Source organism: Ictidomys tridecemlineatus, chromosome 3 (genome assembly GCF_052094955.1).
Source record: "Ictidomys tridecemlineatus isolate mIctTri1 chromosome 3, mIctTri1.hap1, whole genome shotgun sequence".
NCBI lineage: Eukaryota > Metazoa > Chordata > Mammalia > Rodentia > Sciuridae > Ictidomys > Ictidomys tridecemlineatus.
The window spans coordinates 60,262,043-60,286,712 of NC_135479.1; the positions used below are offsets into that span (position 1 = coordinate 60,262,043).

The 24,670-nt window shown below is 34.6% G+C and overlaps 1 protein-coding gene across 29 annotated transcripts in view; it reads left to right on the forward strand.

The window, feature by feature from the left end:
• Positions 1–24,670, forward strand: part of Ncor1 (nuclear receptor corepressor 1) — a 156,431-nt gene that overhangs the window by 106,404 nt on the left and 25,357 nt on the right. For 13 of the 29 annotated variants that reach the window (XM_078042927.1, XM_013365441.4, XM_013365445.4 and 10 more), the window contains 13 exons: positions 984–1,179; positions 6,137–6,310; positions 7,070–7,230; positions 11,470–11,590; positions 11,688–11,789; positions 12,378–12,478; positions 14,894–15,071; positions 16,942–17,082; positions 18,247–18,330; positions 18,884–19,140; positions 19,493–19,853; positions 21,701–21,928; positions 24,394–24,603. In XM_078042927.1, coding sequence (XP_077899053.1) covers positions 984–1,179; positions 6,137–6,310; positions 7,070–7,230; positions 11,470–11,590; positions 11,688–11,789; positions 12,378–12,478; positions 14,894–15,071; positions 16,942–17,082; positions 18,247–18,330; positions 18,884–19,140; positions 19,493–19,853; positions 21,701–21,928; positions 24,394–24,603 — 2,314 coding nt within the window. Of the gene's footprint in view, positions 1–983; positions 1,188–6,136; positions 6,311–7,069; positions 7,231–11,469; positions 11,591–11,687; positions 11,790–12,377; positions 12,479–14,893; positions 15,072–16,941; positions 17,083–18,246; positions 18,331–18,883; positions 19,141–19,492; positions 19,854–21,700; positions 21,929–24,393; positions 24,604–24,670 lie in introns of those variants that run through there. The other 16 variants (XM_013365457.4, XM_078042931.1, XM_078042930.1 and 13 more) reach the window with 6 other exon arrangements.

Consider the following 24,670-nt stretch of genomic DNA (forward strand, 5'->3'; position numbering starts at 1 on the left):
TAACAGATGGCAGTAATACTTTTTTTTTTTTTCTTTTTTTTTTTTTTTTTTTATTGATTGTTCAAAACATTACAGAGCTCAAGACATATCATCTTTCATACATTCGACTCAATTGGGTTTTGAACTCCCCAAATACATAATACAGACTCACTTCTGTTACATACTCACATTTTTACATAATGGCATATTAGTGACTGTTGGCAGTAATACTTTTAATATAAGAATTCTAGGAAATGGAAAGTTCATTTTGAATATAAGTTCTGAGCTACTTTGAGATATTCAAGTGGATTCAAAGGCTGGGAGTAAGCTCAGAGTTGGGAAGTTCTATATATGAATGTGAAACTTGGAAGAAGTTTCTTAGAAATAGAAAAATTAATTCTTTCTTTTCTTTTTCTTTTTCTTTCTTTCTTTTTTTTTTTTTTTTAATTCATACTGGGAATTGACCTAAAGGGCACTTTACCACTGAGCTACATCCCCAGTCCTTTTTATTTTTTAGTTTAAGATACGATCTTGCTTTGCTGAGGGTCTTGTTAAGCTTCTAAGGCTGACCTCAAACTTGTGATCCTCCTGCCTTAGCCTCTCAGGTCACTGGGATTACAGGTGTGGCCACTATACTCACTCTAAAATGAATACTAATATAGAAAATTTCTGAGTCATTACCATATGGATGACATTAAAATCCACAGGTATGAATGTGTTGCTTGGTGAGAAACATAAAGACAAGGGATGGGCCCCAGAGCAAGGCCACAGGTCATCACAAGTTAGAATCAGAGTGATGTGCTTTGATTTATGATGCTGATTTATCACAGCTTTTATGATTTATATTGTGTTCAGTTCCAAAAGTAAGTATCATTTTAAACATTCTTGATGATTACTTCAATTGGTTATATGACAGAAATAAGCATTACTTGTAACAGGTGGTCATTGCTACTACATTGGTCATTGGCATATTTAAGCTTGTTTTTTTTTTTTTTTTCTTGTAGGTTTCTTGCACCCCTTGTAATATACCACTTGGAACCCCTGTGAGTGGCTATGCTCTCTACCAGCGACACATCAAGGCAATGCATGAATCAGCACTCCTGGAGGAACAGCGGCAGAGGCAAGAACAAATAGATTTGGAATGTAGAAGTTCTACAAGTCCATGTGGCACTTCCAAGAGTCCAAATAGAGAATGGGAAGGTAGGTAGATAGAGCTATCACCAGAAAGAACTTTTATGAAGGGAAACAAAGCTAAACCCAAATGTATTCTTTGCTTTTTAAGTTACCAGCATTTCAGTCTGTTTTGTCTGTCCCTGACAAATATGATTCTTTAAATTGACCACAATTAAACTATTAAGTGTTACTAACAGATGGCAGTAATACTTTTAACAGATTTCTAGTTAATGTGAATTTTCAGATTTCATTGTGCTGAAGGACTTTATAAATGCCATATTATATGTCCTGTTCATCTGAATTTTCAGACTAAACTAAAACTCTTCTCCTATCCTAGAAGCAAATTATCTACCACAGTATAATATTCTAATTCTCTTGACATGATGGAGACAATTTTGTGTAGAGGATAGTGCCAATCAGACCCTGCTGTCTCAGTCCTCACCGTGCATTAGCCCACTGGCTGATCTTGGACAAGTCACTTAAATCTTTCTTAGCTTTAGCTTTCTCATTTTTAGAGTGAAAATAATAAAGTATATCTATCTTACTGGGGCTTTAAAGTTAGGAAAGAATGAGCATTTAGTATTGTTATATGAGATATGGCTCTGCATTATTTTATGTGTGATATATACTGTATATGTACGAATATACTAACTGGCATATTCGTACATATACAGTATAATAGCTACTGTGGAGGTACCTGTGATTATTGTTATGTCACTGTTAGTTCTAGTGATAGATTTGAATTGGTGCTTGTTGTTTTATCTGAGGAATAATATATTTTTAATAAAGGAGTAGTAGTTTCTAAATTTTAGTAAATTATTCTAATGTGATTAGAATTGCCATATGTATTCTGGTTGATAGTGAATTTATGGACATTTATATGTTACAGTATGCTTGAATATATGAATACTAAAATCATCTGTGAATGATTCAGAAGATTCTTATACATATATATAAGAACAGACAGATTTGGTATGCCCACATGCTTTTCAAGAGCAACTTAACATAAAATAGAAACTATGTAACTTGAACTATTCTGTTGACTCCCTGCTCCTTACCTAGATCCTACATGAGTGATTAGTTATATAGCCTGTTGGGTAGAATTTTAAATGTAAACTTATTAGTGTTTTAAGTGTAAATCTTGTCTTAGTAAAAAAATGTGAACTAGTGTGATTATATCCACCAAGGCATATAGCATAGTACTAAGTGAATATTTCTTGAATGGATATAGAAACATTGATAACTTTTAGGTGTTTATACATTGCATTTAGAGAATTCTTAATTCCTGTTCTGTAACTGACACTACAGGTAGTAATTACATGTTGAAAGAATAAAGTAAATGAATGACATAATGGAGATATCTTTGTCATGTTACACTATAGGGCATTTAGCAGAGGTGTTTTTGTCTTTTGAGCATCCCAATTATGAGGAAAACTGTAGAGAATGATAAATTATGGAGTAATTTAAAAGTCTATTGATCTGTTACTTATAAATTTTTCAGAGTAGATTTATGTGAGGAAAAAGTAAAAAAAATTGGCACTCAAATATTATCACTTGTTGATCTCGTGCCAAAGTAATCAGTAATATCTGGGTAATTCTATTTATGGATATCATATAATTATTTTATAACCTAAACATCTTTTCTTGATCTGCTTTATAGAATGAATTATGTTGAGAAGCTGGAATGATTGAACCAGGCTAGAGCCCACAATTTTGAGATTCCAGACTATGAATTGCATTTCTTTGTGGTCAAGACATGTTAATCATCTATATTGTTTAGATCTCAGTGCTTTCCTAATTGTGATAATAAATCCTTATTTGAAATCAGGTACAGAGCTTAACACTTAATAGCAAAATTCGAGAGACCTTTCCAGTGAGTGGGAACTATCAGGATACCCACTATTAACATAATGTAGTGATCTTAAAAAACAAAATATAATTATACTTTAGGTTCATATGACATTAAGAACTTTTCTTTATGGTTCAAGATGAGTCTACAAAGTGGGACAGTTGATTACCTTATATCCAAAGGTTGAATTTTGTTTGGGCAGATCCACCTAGTAATAACATTTAATGTCTCTCCTTGAAGTTAAAACAATCCTGTGGGTCAGTGTATGGGATAATCTTCCAAATAACATTTACATGTTTGTAGTTTAGTTGCTTGTGTGTAGGATGCTTGACACAAATAATTTATATGCAATGACATAGAGTAGTTTACAGAATGTTAAAAATAGCAAGAATGTGTATCTATGTATAAAATGTCATTAAATACTGATATAATTCACCTGAATTAAGCACTGTCTTAATTCAGTGCTTTATACTTTTATGGTCTCATTTAGAAACAATCAGACAGCATTTGTTCACCTTTTTCATTGTATTAATGGTTTCTTAATGTGAATAATACAAGCAATGATTATAGATACACCCTTTTTCAATTGCATAAAGCTTTCCTCATCTTTGGAAAAGCTTTAAAAAATATGTTTGCAATAACATTTGTAGAAGTTTACCCCCTGCCTTACCAATAAATTGGAAGCTTTTCTTTTAAAATGAAGAAACTCAAAACTCGTGCATGTACAGATAGAGTTAGAATAGAAATTCTAATGCAAGTTTTAACAAAATTCTATCCAATCAAGATAGAATTCATGTTCCTTTGTAGCCAAATATAATGTATTTTGCATTTATTTTGTTTTTTTGTTTTTCTAGCTCTGGGTACGTGCTGATTTAAATAGCTGTGATTAGAATCACCTAAATCTCTACCACTAAATAATAATAATAATAGTAAGGGGGGCTGATCTACATAATTATAGACTTACGGGTAATGGTAAAACAATTAGGAGTTGAATTTTTTAATATGCTTCCTGTTAAATTCTCTAGGAAAGACGTGATATTTCTTTTGAAATTGATTTCATAAATCCACTTAGTATTAGAGCATTCAGTAATTTGTTACATTAATATATCAATGATTTCAAAAGAGTACCATCATCTTGATGGATGTCCCTCAGGTACCTGAAATCCAGTCCTTCCATGAAACTCACTGCATTATGGTTTAGAACTTAGAGTCTGGGGGCTGGGGATGTGGTTCAAGTGGTAGCGCACTTGCCTGGCATGCGTGAGCCACTGGGTTTGATCCTCAGCACCACATAAAAGTAAAATAAAGATATTGTGTCCACCTAAAACTAAAAAATGAATAATAAAAAAAAGAACTTAGAGTCTAGAATTATATTCCTTTTAAAAAAATCTCTGATAGTGCAACCTTGATTGGGCAATTTGATATGATTCTTCTGAGTTTTGGTCTTGTCATCTGCAAAACTGTGTCAATAATCTCATTGGTCTGGAGGGCTAAATGAGATAATTTATGGAAAGTAGTGTGTCCGGGACTCGTTATTAGTTTATATTATTATAATTATTTCTGATTTTAAAAAAATTTAGTAAACAAAGGAACATTTTATGCCTTTTGTGGTCAAGACATGTTAATCATCTATATTATTGTGATAATAAATCCTTATTTGAAATCAGGTACAGAGCTTAACACTTAATAGCAAAATTCGAGAGACCTTTCCAGTGGGTGGGAACTACTAGGATACCCACTATTAACTTAACATAGGATAGTAAGGAAAGCACAAGGTGGGTATTTGGCCGGAGAAGACAAATTGTTATTTACACATAAGATGTTCTAACTCAGAAGTATAAAAGAATCTATTGAAAAGTTATTAGAACTAAAAGGAAAGTTTATTTTGAAAAGTTGTCATACAGGAATAATAATAAAAATACTTTACCCCATCACCAAAAAGTAAGAATAATAAAGTAGCTATACAAACTATAATGCACCAATAAAAAAATGTGGGAGAAAAAAAGAAAAAAAGTTGTTATACAAAAACCCACCTTTCCTATCTGCATTATTTAGTTATATGTATTTACATACCCATATGTATGAAAAGAGATGATTTTCCTAGCAACAGAATATGAAATATCCAGGAATAATTTTTAACAAATGAACAAACCTATATGATAAAAGCTGGATTCCTCAATTAGAAAATTCACTATTATAAATACCCATATTTATTTATAAATTAAATACAAGTGGAATGAAATTTCCAAAGACATTTCATTTGAGAAGGAAGTACTTGAATTGATTTTAAATCGAAAGTTATCTGGAAGGAAAAATAGATAAGACTAAGAAATTAAAAGAGTAATAAAATGAATGGGAATTTGTTCTGGTAAACATTGACATGCCACAAATCTAAGTGATTAGGGTTACAAATGATTTTTACTTTGTGTTTTCCTGATTTTCGAAAATTATTGTAGTATATCAATTTCATTTTTAAAAAGGAAATATATATATAACATATACATTTTAAAGTCTTAATATGACTGCACTTTTGGCTTTCCCTTTAATGTTTAAAGTTTTTAATACTTTTGGTGAAGATAACTTACTTGTTATTTTCGTTAGTAATATTGTAGTTATGATCAAAGTTTTATAAGCTTGTAAAGGACTTTTGGATTAGCTTTATTATATCTTTAAAAGACTTTCCATTTCTTAAATGTGCATCTCTGAATATTAACCCATCAGCATCAGCAAGCTAATTATGAGTTGAAATCCTCAGAGAGCTGACCTCTCAATCAGGCCAGTTTTGAAATCACAGAATCACTTGATAATGTGATATTTGCCTATTGTGATTTTATTGCATGTACAAACACTGAATTCTTCTTAAGAGGAAAGAGAAATTCTTTATCCTTGAAAAGGAAAAATTGTAATTGTATTTTTGAGGATTTTGTTAGATCATAGTTATGTTGAATACATAGCAGATTTAGATTTATAGTAGTTCTTAACCATTTCTGTGGGTGGATCTTCCCCTCAGGAGCTTTAGACCTTGTTATTAACATATGGATGGATCTGCCCCTGGATGGTGTGGGCTTGGTCCTTTTACACTCAGTATTTTAATTTGGGGTTCTTCCCTTATTTTGATAACTTTAACTTTCATAGGAAAATCAGTCGCCTATATGCCTTATGCTGAGGTCAAACGTGCTCTAGAACAGGAAGCACAGATGCACAGTACCGCAGCAAGGTCAGCCTCACCGTGTAGGCTCTCTCCAAGAGAAGTCAGTAAAGCCGCTCCACGGCCCGATATGAGTACAGCCCGCTATAGTGTCCCGCCAGGTAAATATTGCCCCTCTGTACAGTGGCTGCTGGCCATCTACCCACAAATGTTCCTGTGGGTGGTTTAATCTCATGAATTAACTGATTTTCCAGAACATGTCCTTGCTGTCTCAAAATGACTTTGTTTCTATGCATTCCATTATCAGTTGTATTCAGTTCAGATTCACTGGGCCACTGGGAAATTTGTGTTTACACATTTATACTGTGACATTGAATAGCTTTTCTTTTAAGAGTACATGTACTTATAAAAATCTTGAGACTTTTTTAACCCCAGAAATTCAATTATGCTGTGAGAGCCAGAATCAGTAAATATTTCTCAGATTATGCCAGATACACAGAAGATATGAAACAGGTTGTCAGCCATTCAGCACACTCTACAAAGCAGGGCAGGGACAGCACCTGTTCTCAGAAGCTCCCTTTTTCTCACTTCCATTGTGAGGACCAGAAAGTGATAGATAAAAAGTTATTGAAGATTTAGGTTTGCCTCTGCTGAACAGAAGTAGTTGCATTGAACATCAGCGTGAAAGCTCTGGTTTGAAAGGGAGTTGAATATTTCATCCTCACAAATACCACTGGAGATTTGAATATGTATACGAGGTTAAATGACAGAAATTTTTAAAATGTGAATGTTCATCCTTGGCCTCATTTCATATTTATAATTTAATTTGTGACTTAAAAATTTAGAAATGACTTAAGATAGCTAGCTTATGGCAAACTAAGAAATTTGACTATTTTAAATCATTTTTTTCTTTTTAAAAGTTCTTCAACCTGCTCCACATCAAGTGATAACTAATCTCCCTGAAGGGGGTCGACTTCCAACAACTCGACCAACCAGGCCACCACCACCTCTTATCCCATCATCTAAAACCACAATGGCTTCAGAAAAACCATCTTTTATAATGGGAGGCTCTATCTCACAGGTAAAATGCTTTTTCTTTATGGCAAATTTCCTCTTGAATATTGCTTTGGTAAAACTTTTTCTTCCTCCTTACACTAATTTATGAGCATACTTTTAAGTGATAAGCTCTCTGAAAGTGAAACTTGCAGAGACAGGAACTAGAAAATGCAAAATTTAATATACTCCATGCTACATGTAGGAACTTTGAATGAGCTATGTACCCAGATTGAGTGGCCATGGCCTACCACCTGGTTTAATTTACCAAAGGCACAAAATTATTTATTGTAATGCAAATTAAAATGGAATTCATTTCATAAAGTAGAATATTTACTGACTAGTTATTTTGAAGAAAGAGAGTGTCTGTATGTTAAGCTCTCAGTGGCCTACTTTCTGTTCTTCAGCCACACCCTTCTTGCCTATTTATCTATCAAGCAAAGCCACTGATTAGGTCACAACTCTCATTTCACCTCTGAACATTCCTACATTATCTCACATATGAGCTTTCAAGATATATCTTGTACCCAAACACTAACAATCTCTCTCGCTCTCTCTCTTTTTTTTTTTTTACTGGTACATTGCCTTTTCTTTTTTTTTTTAATTGAAATATGATTTAATTGAACTTGATGGGTAGATCAAATATGACTTCTGTGAACAACCAGTAGCTATATCTCTGTCAGATAATTGAACATTTCCATCACTAAATTTCTCATGTTCCTTCCTAGGCATCCCTTCTCCGACCTGAGGCAGCTTTCTGTTCTTTCTGTTGTTGCCTTTTGAAAGATTTCATATGAATGGGATGATATGATACATATCATGATGATATGATACATATCATGATGATATGATACACTTTTTTGTATCTGTTTTTCTAACTCAGCATAATGGTTTTAGGGATTCATCCAGGTTTTTGTGTTATCAATAGTCTTCTTATTGCTAAATAATACAATGAACAAAGAATAGATATAATTTGTGTTAAAACAGTGCAGTTGTCAAGGATACTTTATAATATTGCCTTGTAGTGCTCTGCAGCCACGTACACACAAAAAATATCCCAGAATGGGGTCTGACCAGACTTGCCAGCACAAGGCATGTTTCTGCTAACAGAAACTTGCATGATTTCTAATTTGGGACTCCTATGAGTAAAGCTGCCATGAACATTTCTTGTACTAGATTCTTTGTGGACTTGTTTTCATTTAATCTGAAAGTGAAATTGCTGGATGTATATATGTTTAGGTTTGTAATTTTTCAGAGTGGTCCTACAAGTTTTATACTCCCCCTATCAACGTGTAAGACCAAGACTTCCATTATTCCATTTCTTCTTATTAGTCTTTTTTATTTTTATTTTAGATCTACTTAACTGGTGTGTGTAATATTGTGGTTGTATTTTGCATTTCCCTGACAACAAATATTGAACACTTTTTTGTATGTTCATTGAACATTTGTACTACTGGCTGTGACTTTTTAGTTGGGTATTCCTAATCCTAATCAAGTGCTCCAAAATCTGAAACTCTTTGAGCACCAACATAATGCCACAAGTGGAAAATTTTACACCCAATGGCATGTGATAGATAACAGTCAAAATGCAGTTGTACTAAAACTGCTATATAAAACTGTCTTTAGGCTGTTATTATAAGGTGTATATAAAATAAATGAATTTCATGCTTACAATAAGGTATCATCTCCAATGTGTTTTATTGGATATATACAAATATTCCAAAATCTGTTAAAAAAAAATTCCAAATCTGAAACACTTCTGGTCCCAGAGATTTTGGAAAAGGGATACTCAATCCATATTTAAGTCTGATTATCCATTTTTTTAAAGAATTTTTTTTCAGAATACCTTTATTTTATTTATTTATTTTTATCTGGTGCTGAGGATCAAACCCAGTATCTCACACATGCTAGGCAAACGCTCTACAACTGAGCTACAGCCCCAGCCCAATTGTCCATTTTTATTGGATCTTTTTGGTGTTGGATTTTAGAAGTTCTTTATATGTTTCAAGTTCTTTGTTAGATATGCCTATTACAAATATTTTTCTATTTTTGATTTGCTGATTTTGTTATTAGAATGTTTTGATAAGCAGAAATTTTAGTTTTGTTTTTTATTTGTTTGGGGTTTTTTATTGTTGTTGTTTGGAACTAGGGATTCGACCCACAGGCACTTTAGCACTGAGATACATCCCTAGCCCTTTTTATTTTTTATTTTGAGAACGGGCATTCAGTGAGTTGCTTGTGATCCTCCTGCCTCAGCCTCCTAAGTTGCTGGAATTACATAGTGTACCATTATGCCCAGCCATGTTTTAGTTTTTGATGAAGTCAATATAAAAATATTCTCTCCTATGAGTAATTATTTTTTGCCTGCTCTGGGGTTGTGAAATATTCTTATGTTTTCTTATGTAAGCTTTATAATTTTGGTTTTTATATTCAGGCTTGGGATTCATCTCAATTGAACTTTTATGTACATTTTGATGTAGTCATCTACATTCATTTTTTCATTTGGCTCTCCAGTTCCAATACATTTGTTGAAAAGTATTTTTTTCCTTCATTTGTTTGATTTAGTGCCTTCATTAAGACCCATTTGATGACTGTAAGTTTGGAACTATTTGTAGACTCTCAATGCTATTTGTCCATCTTAGTACCATAGACTTATTGTAGATTTATAATATATAATAGCATTATGTCTAAAAAACCCAGTATGCATACTTTAATTAAAAAGAACTTTATTACTAAAAATGAGAAGAATATTCTCAGCTGTGGGGAAAATGGCACTGATAGACTTGCCCAACTCAGGATTCCCACAAACCTTCAATTTGTTAAAAACAAAACAAAACCATTATCTGTGAAGCACAATAAAGAAGCACAACACAATGAGGTATGCCTAAGTATAGACATAGAATTGATTTTTTAATATATCTTGACTTTGCCCACATGTGGTCTTCACTTAATGCTTCTCATGGGGTTGTTTTATTTTGGTAGATTTCTTAGGATTTTCTATATATGCATGTAATTTGCAAATATGGTTTTAATTCTTTTTAATTTTTATCCCTTTTTCTTGTTGCACTAGCTAGAAGTTTTAGTGCAGTATTGAATAGAAGTTGTGAATGTGAACATGAGTTTCCTGTTGCTGATTTTAGGAGGAAGTCATTCACTGTTTTAAGATTAGATATTATGTTAATTATAGGCATATCATTAATGCCTTTCATCAGATTGTTTCCTGAAAGCCCCCTACCCTAAGTTCCACTTTTCAATTCCAGAACTTCACAGTTTTGTTCTTTATAATGATTTCTTTCTCTACTTGCTGAGATCATGTATTTGGTTAGACATTATTCCTTTGAATTCTTTAGATATAGCTCCCTTTAGTTCTTTGCTCAGGGGCAGTTTCTATTCATTGCTTTATTTCATGTGTATGGCTTACACTTTGTTATTGTTGTTTTGCATGTCTTGTAATTTGGGGTTAAAATGGGATATTTATATAATATGATAACTCTGAAAATCAGATACCTCTGTCCTCTAGGGCCTGTTGTTGTTTTAGTTTCTTTTTGCTGGTATTGTTGATTTGCTTAGTGACCCCATTTTGTAAAGTCTCTGCTATTTATCACTAAATAGTGTGACAGGCCACTGAAATCACTGCTTGGTTAGCTTAGCTTAATGGCCTACTACTGATTGAACAAAGATCTCCTTAAATACCTAAAACCAATAACTTTCTCAGTGTTTTCTGAGAGGCTGTGTGTTGGGGCATATGCCCTCAGCACTCAGCCAGCCAATTGACAGGTCTGCTCTCTCTTTTTTTTTTGGTACTGGGGATTGAACCCACAGGCATTTTGCCACTGAGCCACATACCCAGCCTTTTTTTATTTTTTATTTTGAGACAGGGTTTCACTGCTAAGTTGCTGAGGTTGGCCTTGAACTTGCAATCCTCCTAATCCTCCTGTCTCAGCCTCCTGTGTAACTGGGATTCCAGGAGTGTGCCACTGTGCCCGACTTCTCCAAAGCACATTTAAGAGGGGCAGTTGTTAATAAAAATTGTTTACATTGTGATTGCACTGTTGCAGTGCTTTATTTTTTCAATTTATTAATAGTAAATATTATCTACATTTAATTTACGGTAATGCCAGAAGACACTTCCTTTAAGCATTTTTTAAATTTAAGCAATCTCTGCTGAAAATTTTCTTGCTTTATGAATACTGTTCTTAATTTTGAGTTTACACAGCTTACGTTTTTATGAAAAGACAATGTTTAGTCTTTTTAAATTATTTTTTAGGGCACTCCTGGCACTTACATGACTTCTCATAATCAGGCTTCCTATACTCAAGAAACGGCTAAGCCCTCTGTGGGGTCTATCTCTCTTGGACTTCCAAGGCAGCAGGAATCCACCAAATCAGGTCAGTGAGTTAATACAGTCATAATGTACTGTCTGCGTTTGTAGTGTCACAGTCAGTAATTCAGCACTTGATTACTTCATGTTTCTTCTGTCCACAGCTACTTTGCCCTATATCAAGCAGGAAGAATTTTCTCCCCGGAGCCAAAATTCACAGCCTGAGGGTTTATTGGTCAGGGCCCAACATGAAGGCGTGGTCAGAGGTAAGAGCAATTTAATTGATTAAAGTAATTCACTAGGGGGCTGGAGTTGTGGCTCAGCGGTAGAGCGCTCACCTAGCATGCGTGAGGCCCTGGGTTCGAACCTCAACACCATATAAAAATAAATAAACAAAATAAATGTGTACAACTAAAATAAAAAATATTTTAAAAAATACTTCATTAGTATAGTTTAATAATGAATTTTCAAAGTATTGCTTTTAAATCTAAGTTTTGATTTCTTTCCATGTAAAAATTATTTTAAAACTTTGAAGTTTGGCTGAGGGTGTTATGGCTCAGTGATAGAGCACTTGCCTGGCATGTGAAGACTGTGGGTTTAAAACCCAGTACCACAAAAAAAATTTAAAAAAGCAAAACAAAATGTTGAAGTTTTATGTCTCCAAAGTCCTTTTTTAAAAATAATTACAATATTAATTTAGAAGAATATTTCAGTAAAATAAAAGTTTTTGTTTGCTGTTTTTCTTCCCTTCTTCTTATTTTATCAGTAGGGGCTATTTTGTCGGGGTGTTATTTGTACGATTATTAATCTATTGGAATGAAAGATGTAATGGTTAATGATTTGGTTATATTCAGGTACCACAGGAGCTATCCAAGAAGGAAGTATAACTCGAGGAACTCCAACCAGCAAAATTTCAGTGGAGAGTATCCCTTCTCTACGTGGCTCTATCACTCAGGTTATTATCATCATCTCTAATATACTAAACAGTAACTTAGAAAAAAGAGCTATTCCATCAATGTAGTTCTGTAGTTCGATTGTTCTTTGTTCTGAGTCATGGAATAGTATCTCAGTGATAATAAACCCCAGGTCTATAAACTGTCTGAAGAAAGACATTAATCTTTTTTAATTACGAACTATATTATCTGTCCTGTGATTCATTTGAAAAGGTTACTTATTTGCAAATTGGCAGAAGAAACATGCAGTAACTGATGAAGTTCTCGCTGTTTTCTTGGAAAAGCTTTAACTGTGTGTTTGGCTTGAATACAAATTGAGAAGAAAATTATTATACATTATTTGCTTGATTTTGCCCCTTATGAAACGATAGGTCTAGAATCTCAGTGTGTAAGCTGCTTTGTTAGAATCAAATGCTAAGCAAGGAAATGTGTGTGGCTTTGAAAAAACATCAAAGGTTAAATATCTTCTCCCAATTTTGAGCTAAATAAATTGCCAATTTCAATGAATAAAAAGGTATTTATTTTCTCAGATATTAATTTTATCTTGAAATATAGAACTCTTTAATTATGTAGATATGAAAAAGGAAAAATTCTGTTTGAAGAAATTGTTAAAAGCATTTACTGTGCTTTTACACATTGTCATAGGTTTGGGTTTTTTAAAATATATTTTTAATTCTAGACAGACACAATACCTTTGTTTATTTTTATGTGGTGCCGGGGATTGAACCCAGGGCCTCACACTTGCTAGGCAAGCACTATACCCCTGAGCCACAATCCTGGCCCCATTGATGTAGTTTTTGCATATTATCACATATTTTCTCTTCCTTGTGTTATGCTGTTCCTTAGGATAGTGATTCTCAAAGTGTGGTTTCCAAACCAATAATATCAGTATTGCCTGTGAAGTTGCTAAACATGAATTCTCAGGCCTCACCCCTGATTTACTGAAATCAACCTTTGGGGGTAGAACCCAGCAACTGGTGTTTTCCAGAGCCCTCTACCAGTTCTGCTTAATTAGTAAGACCTCTACCAGGTCTTACTAATTAGGTATGGTCTGTGCACCAGAGCATCATAACTTGGGACTTGCTAGAATAATGCAGAAATGTAGCCTTTACCTCCAAATCTATGAATCAGAATCTTCATTTCCCAAGTGATTCCTCTCTGAGACATGGTTTATAAAGTATGTGATATATAGTAACCTAAAAAGTTATATATTAACTTAGAGGGTTGCGTAGAAACTCTTCAAATCTTTTTCCATATTTGGCCAAAGTATATAGACAGAAGGAAAATAAATGAGCCTAAATGTATTTCTCTTCATATTTTTTACTTGTCGCTTTAATATCCAAAGTTTGGGTAGGAAGATAGTAAGAACAAGGTCAGCTGAGGCTAAGTTTTATCTGTTTATTTTTAAATCTGCCTATTCATTCAACAGGTGCTTCTGAAGCGGGAATTAAGGATTTCCAGATGTTTACTACTGAGCTCATTCCATGATGAGATTAGTTCAATGTATTGTAGTCATCACTCTTCCTGTATGCAAATGGTTTCAGATTATTCTCAGTGGAGTTTTATGGGTCCTCTGAGTATATTGGGAACTCTGCATATGTGAATGGGCCTCTACTTTCATTTCAGCTCAAGTAGCTTGCTTTTGAAAAGAGTTCTATATATTTAGTTCCATGAAAAATTTTCCCTCCAAGGAAGGGCTTGCTGCTTAAAAGAATGGTAAAAAGAATCACAACCACTGGCAATATAGAAGAGTATTGCCAGGCACATTGGCACACACCTATAATCCCTGTAACTCAGGAAGCTAAGGATTGCAAGTTCAAGAACAACCTCAGCGACTTAGCAAGACCCTGATTCAAAACAAAAAATAAAAAGGGCTGGAGAGTACCAAGAAAACAACAACAAAAAAGGCTACCAATCATGGAGAAAATTCATTACGACAAAACAAAGGCATTTAGGCATCTGTTTTCTTCCTCTTCTCTTATTGAAGACAAAGGCCTAACTAGAAGATAGTTTGATACCTGAAAGTTCTTTTTTCCTCTTAATATGAAAATTGGGGCACTTTAAAATTTGATTTATCAAGTCTAATTTTCAAAAATTTTATTACATTTGCATGATTTTAGGCCTTCAGACCAACTTTCAAGAATAAGTCCCTTAGTGGAGGTTTGGCTTCAAGGTGGGGAAGAAAGCTGATTTGCCTAATACACGTATCATTATAAGAGGTTCTGTGACAGGGTTTAAGAATGAAGGAACAGAACTTCTTTGTTGATAAAGTTTAACGTCTGTTTTCATATACATGTGCTTTCTTTGATGATATGGATTGATTTGACTTTCAATGTGGTAGTTTAAATTTTCTGAGCATCTTACTCTGTGATTGAGTGACTCTTCTGGTGCTTACGTTTGATTTGATTTGATGACAGGGGACCCCAGCTCTGTCTCAGGCTGGCATACCAACTGAGACTTTGGTGAAGGCGTCCATTTCTCGGATTCCCATTGAAGAGAGCAGTCCTGAGAAAGGCAGAGAAGAAGCTGCATCCAAAGGCCATGTTATTTATGAAGGCAAAAGTGGACACATTTTATCATATGATAGTAAGTATGGTATGTGTACATAAAAGCCAATCTTGTAAGGTATGACTAAAAACAGGCTCTAGTTTTCTCACATTCTTTCTGTGGGAAGTTGGTTTACCTTTCCCAAACCCATGTTTTCTCTTGATGAAATGGTTTAATAATAATACCTTTCTCATGAAAAGTTGTTGAAAAATCAATTGGGATGGTCAGTGAAAAGTGGGAGCCTATAGGAAGTATCCCATAAGTGGTAGCTAACATCATCTGTGACTGGTCGTCTTATGAAAAGAATCTTTATTTAAATTAAATAGAATCACTTTTATTTCATTGGGATTCATATTTTTTGAGTTAAGAATTAGGAAGTAGGTAGCCTAATAATCATGGAAAGACTATTATATCTAGATTCTCTTTAGCAAAACCATTTTACTTTCTATCTGTGGAAACATTTTATTCAGACTCATTTATCTATTTTTAGACAGAGTCTCACTATGTTACCCAAGCAGGGCTCAAATTCATGATCTTCCCACTTTAGTCTCCAAAATAGCTGGTATTACAGTGTTGTGTGTGTGTGTGTGTGTGTGTGTGTGTGTTTACTGGGGATTGAACTTGGGGTGCTCTACCATTGAGCTCCAATCCTAGCCCTTTAAAAAAAAAATTATTTTTTGAGATAAGGTCTCATTAAGTTGCCCCAGCTGGATTGAACTTGTGATTCCCCCTGCCTCTGCCTTCCAAGTAGCTAGTATTACAGGAGTGCCATTGTACCCTGCAGATGCATTCTTAAGTTATATTTTCCCCATTGTATTCTGTGAGAATGACTCAGATGTGACATAAATATTAGCCAAAGGACTGAGATTAGTTTTCATTTGCAACAAGCTATCTTTGTGACCTTGTAGTAGTTATTAGTTTCACTTTATCTTTCTCTTCAAATAAATAGAAGTTTGTACATAGTACTTGATTCCACATTATATATGATAGCTTTCTTATTCTTTTCCTCCTTATTTAAACATGTGTGATATGTATTTGTTAACATTTTGTTTCTGGGGGGATGAGTTTAATATACATTTCCAAAGCCAGAAATCTGGCCATCTTTCTTGTCTGCTTCTTTTCTTTCCACATCCAACAATTCATTAAGTCATTACTGTTCTCTTGCCTAAAATCTCTGAAATATTACTGTATATTCCTCCCTGCCACTGTGGTCCAGTGCCTAACTTATCTCCCTGCCTTCAGTCTTACCCATATTCAAAGCTATGTATCATATTATTTCTGGCTTGACTCTGTTGTCTTAAAGATAACTGCAAGCACCTTTCCTTGGCTTTATCACCCTTCCTTGGTCAGCTCTCAGCTTATCACTGCCAATTGAGTCCTTCCTATATTTCCCCTTAGCCCTCCCATAATTACTCCCTGATACTCATCCTCCTAACTCTGCTGTTCACATTGGCCATTCACTGAGCTAAAGTTCTTGTTTTGAGGTCTTTGTGCTCATCATCCTCTCTGCCTGTACCACTTTTTCCTCCTCTGCCTTTGTTAAACAGCTCTTATTGATCCTTCAGTTTTCAGTTTTCACATTATTTTTTCTAGGCATCCTTACCTGAATCTGGGGATGTCAGGTTTCCTTCCCAGCATTCTAATAGCATTGTACTTCATTCATAGTACTTACCATTGGATGGTGAGGGCCTATTAATTTATCTGTACCCACCACTTTTAAATTTCATGAGGAAAAAAAACTTAATTTCTTAACCTTATCTGTAAACAGTAGGCATTCAATAAATGTATGAATGTTATCTACACATAAATATATTCTAGACTAGGACAAGTTTTTGTAAGATTGTGAAAATAGAATGTTATTTTCTATACATTGTGGGCCTTGAGCTGTCTGAATAATTCTTGTTTGTGCATTCTACAGATATTAAGAATGCCAGAGAAGGGACCAGGAGTCCAAGAACAGCACACGAAGTCAGTTTAAAAAGAAGCTATGACTCAGTGGAAGGGAATATAAAACAAGGGATGTCGATGAGGGAGTCTCCTGTATCAGCACCATTAGAGGGTAAAATGTTTTTAGAACATTATTTAGATACATTTAATTTTGTATATTGTATGCATGTTGAATCAAGTTCAATCTCTGATTTCTACCTGAAATTTATAATATAACTTAAATTTCATATTATTATATCAACGAACAAAATATATGGAACTTGAGAGCAGAAGGAGGTGAAACTGAATATAATTAATTATAACAGTACCTATTAGAATGTTCATGTTTGAATTGTTCATATCATTTGTAAATTACCTCGTATTTGAATTTAAGAATGTAAAATTTATTATTAGATTTTTTTTTAAGTGAGATAAATAAAGTGATGATAGATAACAGCAAAGACATGAATTTGAATCCTAGTTTTACCCTTTCCTAATGGATTTCTCTGGGCATATTTCTTCCTCTTGAAATTAAGGTATTGTACCCACCATTGCCCAATGATTAGACACAGGTGTATGAACTCTTGCTGAAGATATGATGTTCAGTAAATTATCATTTTGGTTTTGTTTTGTTATTGACTTACCTTTAAATCATAACCTGTTCCCAATGAATTTTAATGTAGGTAAAATACTAAAAGCAGGATAAATTATTTCTAAAAGAGGAATTTTCTCTATTAAAACAACTATGACAACTCAATTATCCTTACTTAAGGTAAATGTGTATGGTTTATTTCAATCTTTAATTCATACTTACTGATAGTATAATGTGAAATTTGTTAGGAGGTTATTTACAACTCTTTCATTTAGATTTGCATATTTAATGTTTTTCTTCTATTTTTATAACAATTATATTTGATGTTTTTCCTTTTTCTCAGGTGTATTTCAAAGTTAAGCAATAATTTCCAATCCCATATGTGCTCTGCTCTTGATAAAGAAGCATTAGGATTTTATATTTCACTTTGAAGTGTCTTTATTTCTTTTTTGACTTATACTGAGGTACCTGTGGCCATTTTGTAAATTTTGGAAGATGTGTGCAGAGATCTGTGTGATGTCATATTGGATATTTCTGATTTGTTTTTCCATGGTATTCTTTTGGATAGTTCACAAATTTAAAATGATGCCTCTTTCTCCATAAAACTTTTATCAAAAATACATACTCTAAGGACAGTACTAAGTGTAGGTGAATAGACATATATTCATTATGTTTAATAAATGAATTTCTTTCTTGTTTTGAAAGGACTAATATGCCGAGCATTACCCAGGGGGAGTCCTCATTCTGACCTCAAAGAAAGAACTGTGCTGTCTGGCTCTATAATGCAGGGTAAACTTTCTGCTCATTTTGCTTTTTATTTATAACTGGCAATGTAGTTTGACATAAGTTTGCAGAGCATGAAACCTGTTTTTCAAGATATTTTCCCTCTTGAAATATTGTTTTGATTATAACTTTTCTGTCATTCTTCTCTGCACTACATAGTCTATCAGAAAATGATTATTGCCAAATATGACTATGATGACTAATGTATTATTATATTTTGAACAACCCTTAAAATAATGATTGGTAAATACTTATTTGAGAATCTACTATAAACAGAAAACTAATTTAAATTTTGGCAAAATATGCATATTAAAATTTATCTTTTGGTGTGGGGAGTACCAGAGTTTGAACTCAGGAGCACTAAGCCACATCTCCAGCACACTCCAGAAATAGGATCTCACGGAGTTGCTTTGGAACTCATGATCCTACTGCCTCAGCCTCGCAAGCTGCTGGGATTTAGAATTTATTATTATAACCATTTTTAAGTGTACGATTCAGTGGCATTGTTTGTGCAACCATTGACATTATTTCAGTGTTTGTTTCTTAAATTCTTTTCAAGGCACACCAAGGGCAACAACTGAAAGCTTTGAAGATGGCCTTAAGTATCCCAAACAGATTAAAAGGGAAAGTCCTCCCATACGAGCATTTGAGGGTGCCATTACCAAAGGAAAACCATATGATGGCATCACCACCATCAAAGAAATGGGGCGTTCCATTCATGAGATTCCACGGCAAGATATTCTAACTCAGGAAAGCCGAAAAACTCCAGAAGTGGTCCAGAGCACAAGGCCAATAATTGAGGGTTCCATCTCCCAGGTAATTAGGTTTCTCTTTTTTTATCAGCAGTTTTACGTCAGAACAATAATTATGAAACATTTGTAAAATTGTGACTTAATACTTATAAACAGTTCTTATGATGTCAGGTTTCTTAGAAGTAAATGTGGAAATTTTAATTATTCTTTGTTATCAGTTTTTGTTTGATCCATAGCATGGAGTGAGTACTGTGGGAAAGTGTGCAGTCAGAGTCAGTGGGTTGTGATCCAGCATCAAGACAGACAATAAAGGTCATCATAGAAAATTGTAACTGCCGTGGGTCAGACCTAGACCTGAGGTGGAACAATATGTAGACAACTTGGCTACCTATAATATTTGTTTCTTTGTGTTGTAGGGCACACCAATAAAGTTTGACAGCAACTCAGGTCAATCTGCCATCAAACACAATGTCAAATCCTTAATAACGGGGCCTAGCAAACTACCCCGTGCATTGCCCGCACTGGAAATCGTACCAGAGAATATAAAAGTGGTGGAAAGGGGAAAATATGAAGATGTGAAAGCAGGTGAGCCAGTGCGTTCCCGGCACACGTCGGTGGTGAGCTCCGGCCCCTCCGTTCTCAGGTCCACACTTCATGAAGCTCCAAAAGCACAGCTGAGCCCGGGAATTTACGATGACGCCAGTGCTCGGAGGACCCCTGTGAGTTATCAGAACACCATGTCCAGAGGCTCGCCTATGATGAACAGAACTTCTGAAGGTATATTATTTTTGTTGCCTTGTCTGATCATTTTTACTGTAGTTTTTCACTTCTGGCAAATAGAAACTATCAAACTTCAGATTATCCCAAGATCCATAGATTACGCTTGATACTAGGGCTATGGAAGGCTACTAATTTGAAAACAGGCTTTATTAGGTGAAGCACCTAATATTTAGAAGTAAATGTGGAAATTTTTGAAGCTTTGAAGATGGCCTTCAAGCACAGGGTATAATAAAGTCCAGAAATGCCCTAGAGTAGGTAATGTTTTGAATAGATTTTCTGTCCATTGAGTAAGGTTTTCTGAAAGTCAGTTTTAGCAGTTGTTTTCCCAGTTGCAATGTGGTATGGTAGTTAAAAGTTTAGTCTCCATAGCAAGATTGCTTGGACTTTGAATCAAATTTCTTACTTACAAACTTACACAAGTTACTTAACTTGTCTGTATCTTAATTTCCTCATCTCTGAAGTGGTAGCGTACTACTAAGACCTGGGTTTTTGTGATGATAAAATAGGTAATACATTTAAAGAACTTAGATTAGTGCCCAGTATATATGAACAACTGAATAAATTTTAGCTATTCTTGTTATAATAACCCCATGCTGCTGGCGGCTACATCACTAGATAAGAAGTGTTGATTTATTACTAGATGGTGTCTGAAACAGCCTGAGACTCTGAAGAATGCATCCACATATCTTAAAATTTATTGTAATTCATACTTATTGGGCTCACAGGAATAGTACTGGCGTGGACAGTAGGTATAAATATGAAGAGTGAGGGGAAGGGGGAAAAATAAGGGAGGCAGGAGGGAAGTGCCTAGTTATGGATAGGGGAACAAAATCAAACCTTTGGCTCTAGTTTGGAAGGAGAATTGCCCAGCAGAGAGAAAAGGCACCCCACAGTTGAGCAATTTGGGACTTAGAAGGGGGGGATGATAAACCAGTGTTATTTCTTGGTTTTGACATGTAGATTTGTTTGATTTATAGTAGCATAATTTTCGTAATTAGAAGGTGGTGATGTTGTGAGACCTTGTGTATTTAATGCCACTGAGTTATATCATTTAAAATGGCTAGAATGGCACATTTTATGTTACATATATTTTACTGCAAGGTAATGGCTGCAAAGTGCTTGCGTATTGTTGGCATTACTGAAACAATCTCACCACTCTGAATAACATCATTTAGATAAGGAAAAGCTGGAATAGGTAGGAAAACGGATGGATGTTGGTGAGGTAATGAAAAACTCACTGTGGAAGAACAGAGCAAGGAAAAAATGTAACTTACAATTGACAGGTAATCAGGAAGTTGGGTTACATAGGCAGAGAGAAGAAACTGAAGCCAGATGTAGGAGTCATACCTACAAGCAAGGCCAGCTGGGGCAACTTAGCAAGACCATGTTTCAAAATAAACTTTATATAATATAAAGAGCTGGGGGTATAGCTTTCTGATAGAGTGCTTGCTTAACATGAAGCCCTGAGTTCAACCCCCAGTATGGTGAAAGAAAGAAAGAAAGAAAAAAAAAAAAAAAAGAAATTGAGATTTGCTATATGTGGGTATGTGGGTCCAGAATGATTTGGAATATTAATCTCATTCAGGAAAAAAAATCATTCAAAATAGAATTTTGATAATCTTAAGGTGTTATAGTAATGGTGCTATTGCTCTCAAAGGAGCAATCTTTTCCAAATCTCAAGGCTGCTTCTAGTTCTTGACACTTGAATATTTTGCAAGAATGAATATTTAAATCTTTAAGGAGAATGAGCTCAAAAATATATGAATATTGTCTTAAGAGATGGATAAATAACCATACTTTGCAAGTTTTCTTAAGGCTTTGTGGCATTGGCCCCTTTTTTCCAGTTACGATCTCTTCTAGCAAGTCTGCCAATCACGAAAGGAAGTCAACACTGACCCCTACCCAAAGGGAAAGTATACCAGCTAAGTCTCCAGTACCTGGGGTAGATCCTGTTGTGAGCCACAGCCCATTTGACCCTCATCACCGGAGCAGCGCTGCAGGGGAAGTTTATCGGAGCCACCTTTCCACACACCTGGATCCAGCCATGCCTTTTCACAGGGCTCTGGATCCTGGTAAGCATGACACATAGTGAAGTGACAGTTATAGCAAAGAAATAACTTTTTAAGCTTCCTATTATAGTACAATAGGCAGATAATTATACATTTCATTTTTGCCAGCTGTACATCCCATGTTATCAATACCAAATCAAGAAATAAAATTTTGGGCATAGGTTATGTCTCTGGTGAGTGCTTGCCCATCACATGTAAGCAGTGGGTTTGATCATCAGCACTTTAAAAAAAATAAAGTTATTGTGTGTGTCTATACTGGAAATATTTTAAAAGAAGAAAGAAAATATTGCCATCATCCTTTAGAGAACTAAAAATAATAGGTATCTGAAAAACTTTATTTGATGGCAGTTGATGAAGCTGATTGGAAAAGTGAGTTAGTGTGAAGAAATACTTTATAATGACAGACACGCCTTAAGTATGTTAATTACATCATAAGTAGACATTCATTTACCAGTGTGTTGATCTGAAGCCTAAGGCCTTAGATTATCAATTAAACCTAGCCTTTTTAACATATCCACGTTCGGCTTCTTTTTTTTTTTTTTTTTTTTTTTTTAAGTGAAGGTAAAATTTTAAAGACAGTTTCAAGTAATTCAAATACAGAATCACTCTAGATATTTTTCCCAGTTCTTTCAGTTTTTATATCCCACACTTGATTAAGTTTCTTTATTGAGTCTTTCCATAGCAGCCAACTTACTTTTCAGAGAAACAGTTATTTTCACCGATTTTCAGATCATTTCATTACATAATTTAATAATACGTGTAGCTAGAAGAAACTTATGAGTGCATATCACTGATAGTGGTAGACATGGTTCAGGTGGGTACAAAGATGGTTCTGGTAGGAGCAGAAGTGTGCATGTTACTAGTGTGTGTACTGGGCCTAAGGCAGCACATTTCATGCAGCTGAAGGAGAGGAGCTGTCACACTGCAGCTGGGGACAGAGTTCTATAAGAGTCACATTTTATAGTAGCAGAGAACTTGTAGGAAATATTTTCGTTGAAAGCTGTGTCAGTATCATCAAATTATCTGACACTTGAGAACATTAAGTTTCAGAGGAGTTCAAGCCTAGTACAGAGAGTCTCTATAGTTTGTGTCATTTACATTTTTTGACTTTGCTGTGGTTAGAAAGTAATAGGCAGTGAGTAGAAATCATACTTCACAGTGTTAATGTGAATCTTTTCTGGGTAAGCAATATTTAGTATGAACCTCTCTCATGAGCAGCAGTTCCCAATCAGGAAGCCACCAGTACTGAATGATGTACTGTCTTGCTATGATGTTCAGGAGGTTAGGTATATAAATGTATTTTCAGTTTATGATATTTCCAACTTTACAATGGGTTTATTGGGAATGTAACTACATAGTAAGTTGAGGAACACCTGTACTGGGAAAACTCTCCCAGACTGAAATGGGACAGTAAGTTGACAGACTTACCTGACTTGGATTTCTGGATGAAGGAGAAGCAAACATTGCAGAAAATATATCAGTGGCTTTTCTAAGGAGAACATCTACATTTTGTTCCAAGACAAAATTTACATAATTTCTGTTGAGTGTCTATCATAGTCCTTTATTTTGTAGCAATTTTCTCTGCTTTTCATTTCATCCTAACCTGGATTATTATAAGTATTTTGAGGATAGAGACCTTTTCTTTTTTTTTTTTTTTTTTACCATACCAGTCAGTCCCTTCACAATCTTTTGTCATGCTCTAAGTGAAGGATTGCCAGATTGTAGTAAGCCGAATCATGCTGCCACCTTTTTCTGTAAATAAAGTTTTATTAGAACACAACCAGAACCATTCATTTGTTTTGTCTGTAGCTGCTTCTATGCTATTGTGACAGAGTTAAGTAGTTTTGTCTTAGACCTACAAAACTCTGTGACGTTTATCATCTGACCCTTTAGAGAAAAAGTTTGATAGTCTGTGCTTCAAACATGCACAAATTAAAGGCTTGTAGACTAATTGTTTTTACTTTTAAAAAAAGGAAATTTGCTATGTCACAAAGTGTTTCCATATATTTTTTCATTTGTGTATATTAATTTTATTTTCAAACTGGGGACATGGCTCAATGGTGGAGCACTTCCCTAGCATATTTGAGGCCCTTGGTTCAATTCCCAGCACTGAAAAAGAAGAAAAGAAATCAACAAAAATTTTATTTTCAAACATAGCTCTTAGAGACTTTCAGTGAAAACATAATAGAGTTATGTGTCAAATATTGAAAGTGAAACTATTTGAGAAATTTTTAGCTACTGTTCTTCCCTTTCCCATTACACCTCAGACATTAGAATGCATTAAAATTTATGTTGTTGATATATCAAGGTCTAAAATGAATCTACCTTAATTCCTATACCAAGTGATAATTGCCTGTGCTCTAACTCAGCAAATGATTTTTATTTCCTCACTCTTTCTGTGGGTGATGTTTGGCAAATGAATTTCACCCAGGACAAAACTTAATGCCTTTCTCTTGTTCTTCTCTCAGCAGCTGCTGCTTACCTTTTTCAGAGACAGCTTTCACCAACTCCAGGCTACCCAAGTCAGTATCAGCTTTATGCAATGGAAAACACAAGGCAGACAATCCTAAATGATTACATTACCTCACAGCAGATGCAAGTGAACTTGCGCCCAGATGTAGCCAGAGGACTCTCCCCAAGAGAGCAACCACTGGGTCTCCCATACCCAGCCACAAGAGGCATGTGTCTTTTTAGTTTAGATTTCATAGAATTTATTTTAATCAGTAATTAATAAACACTTGTTGA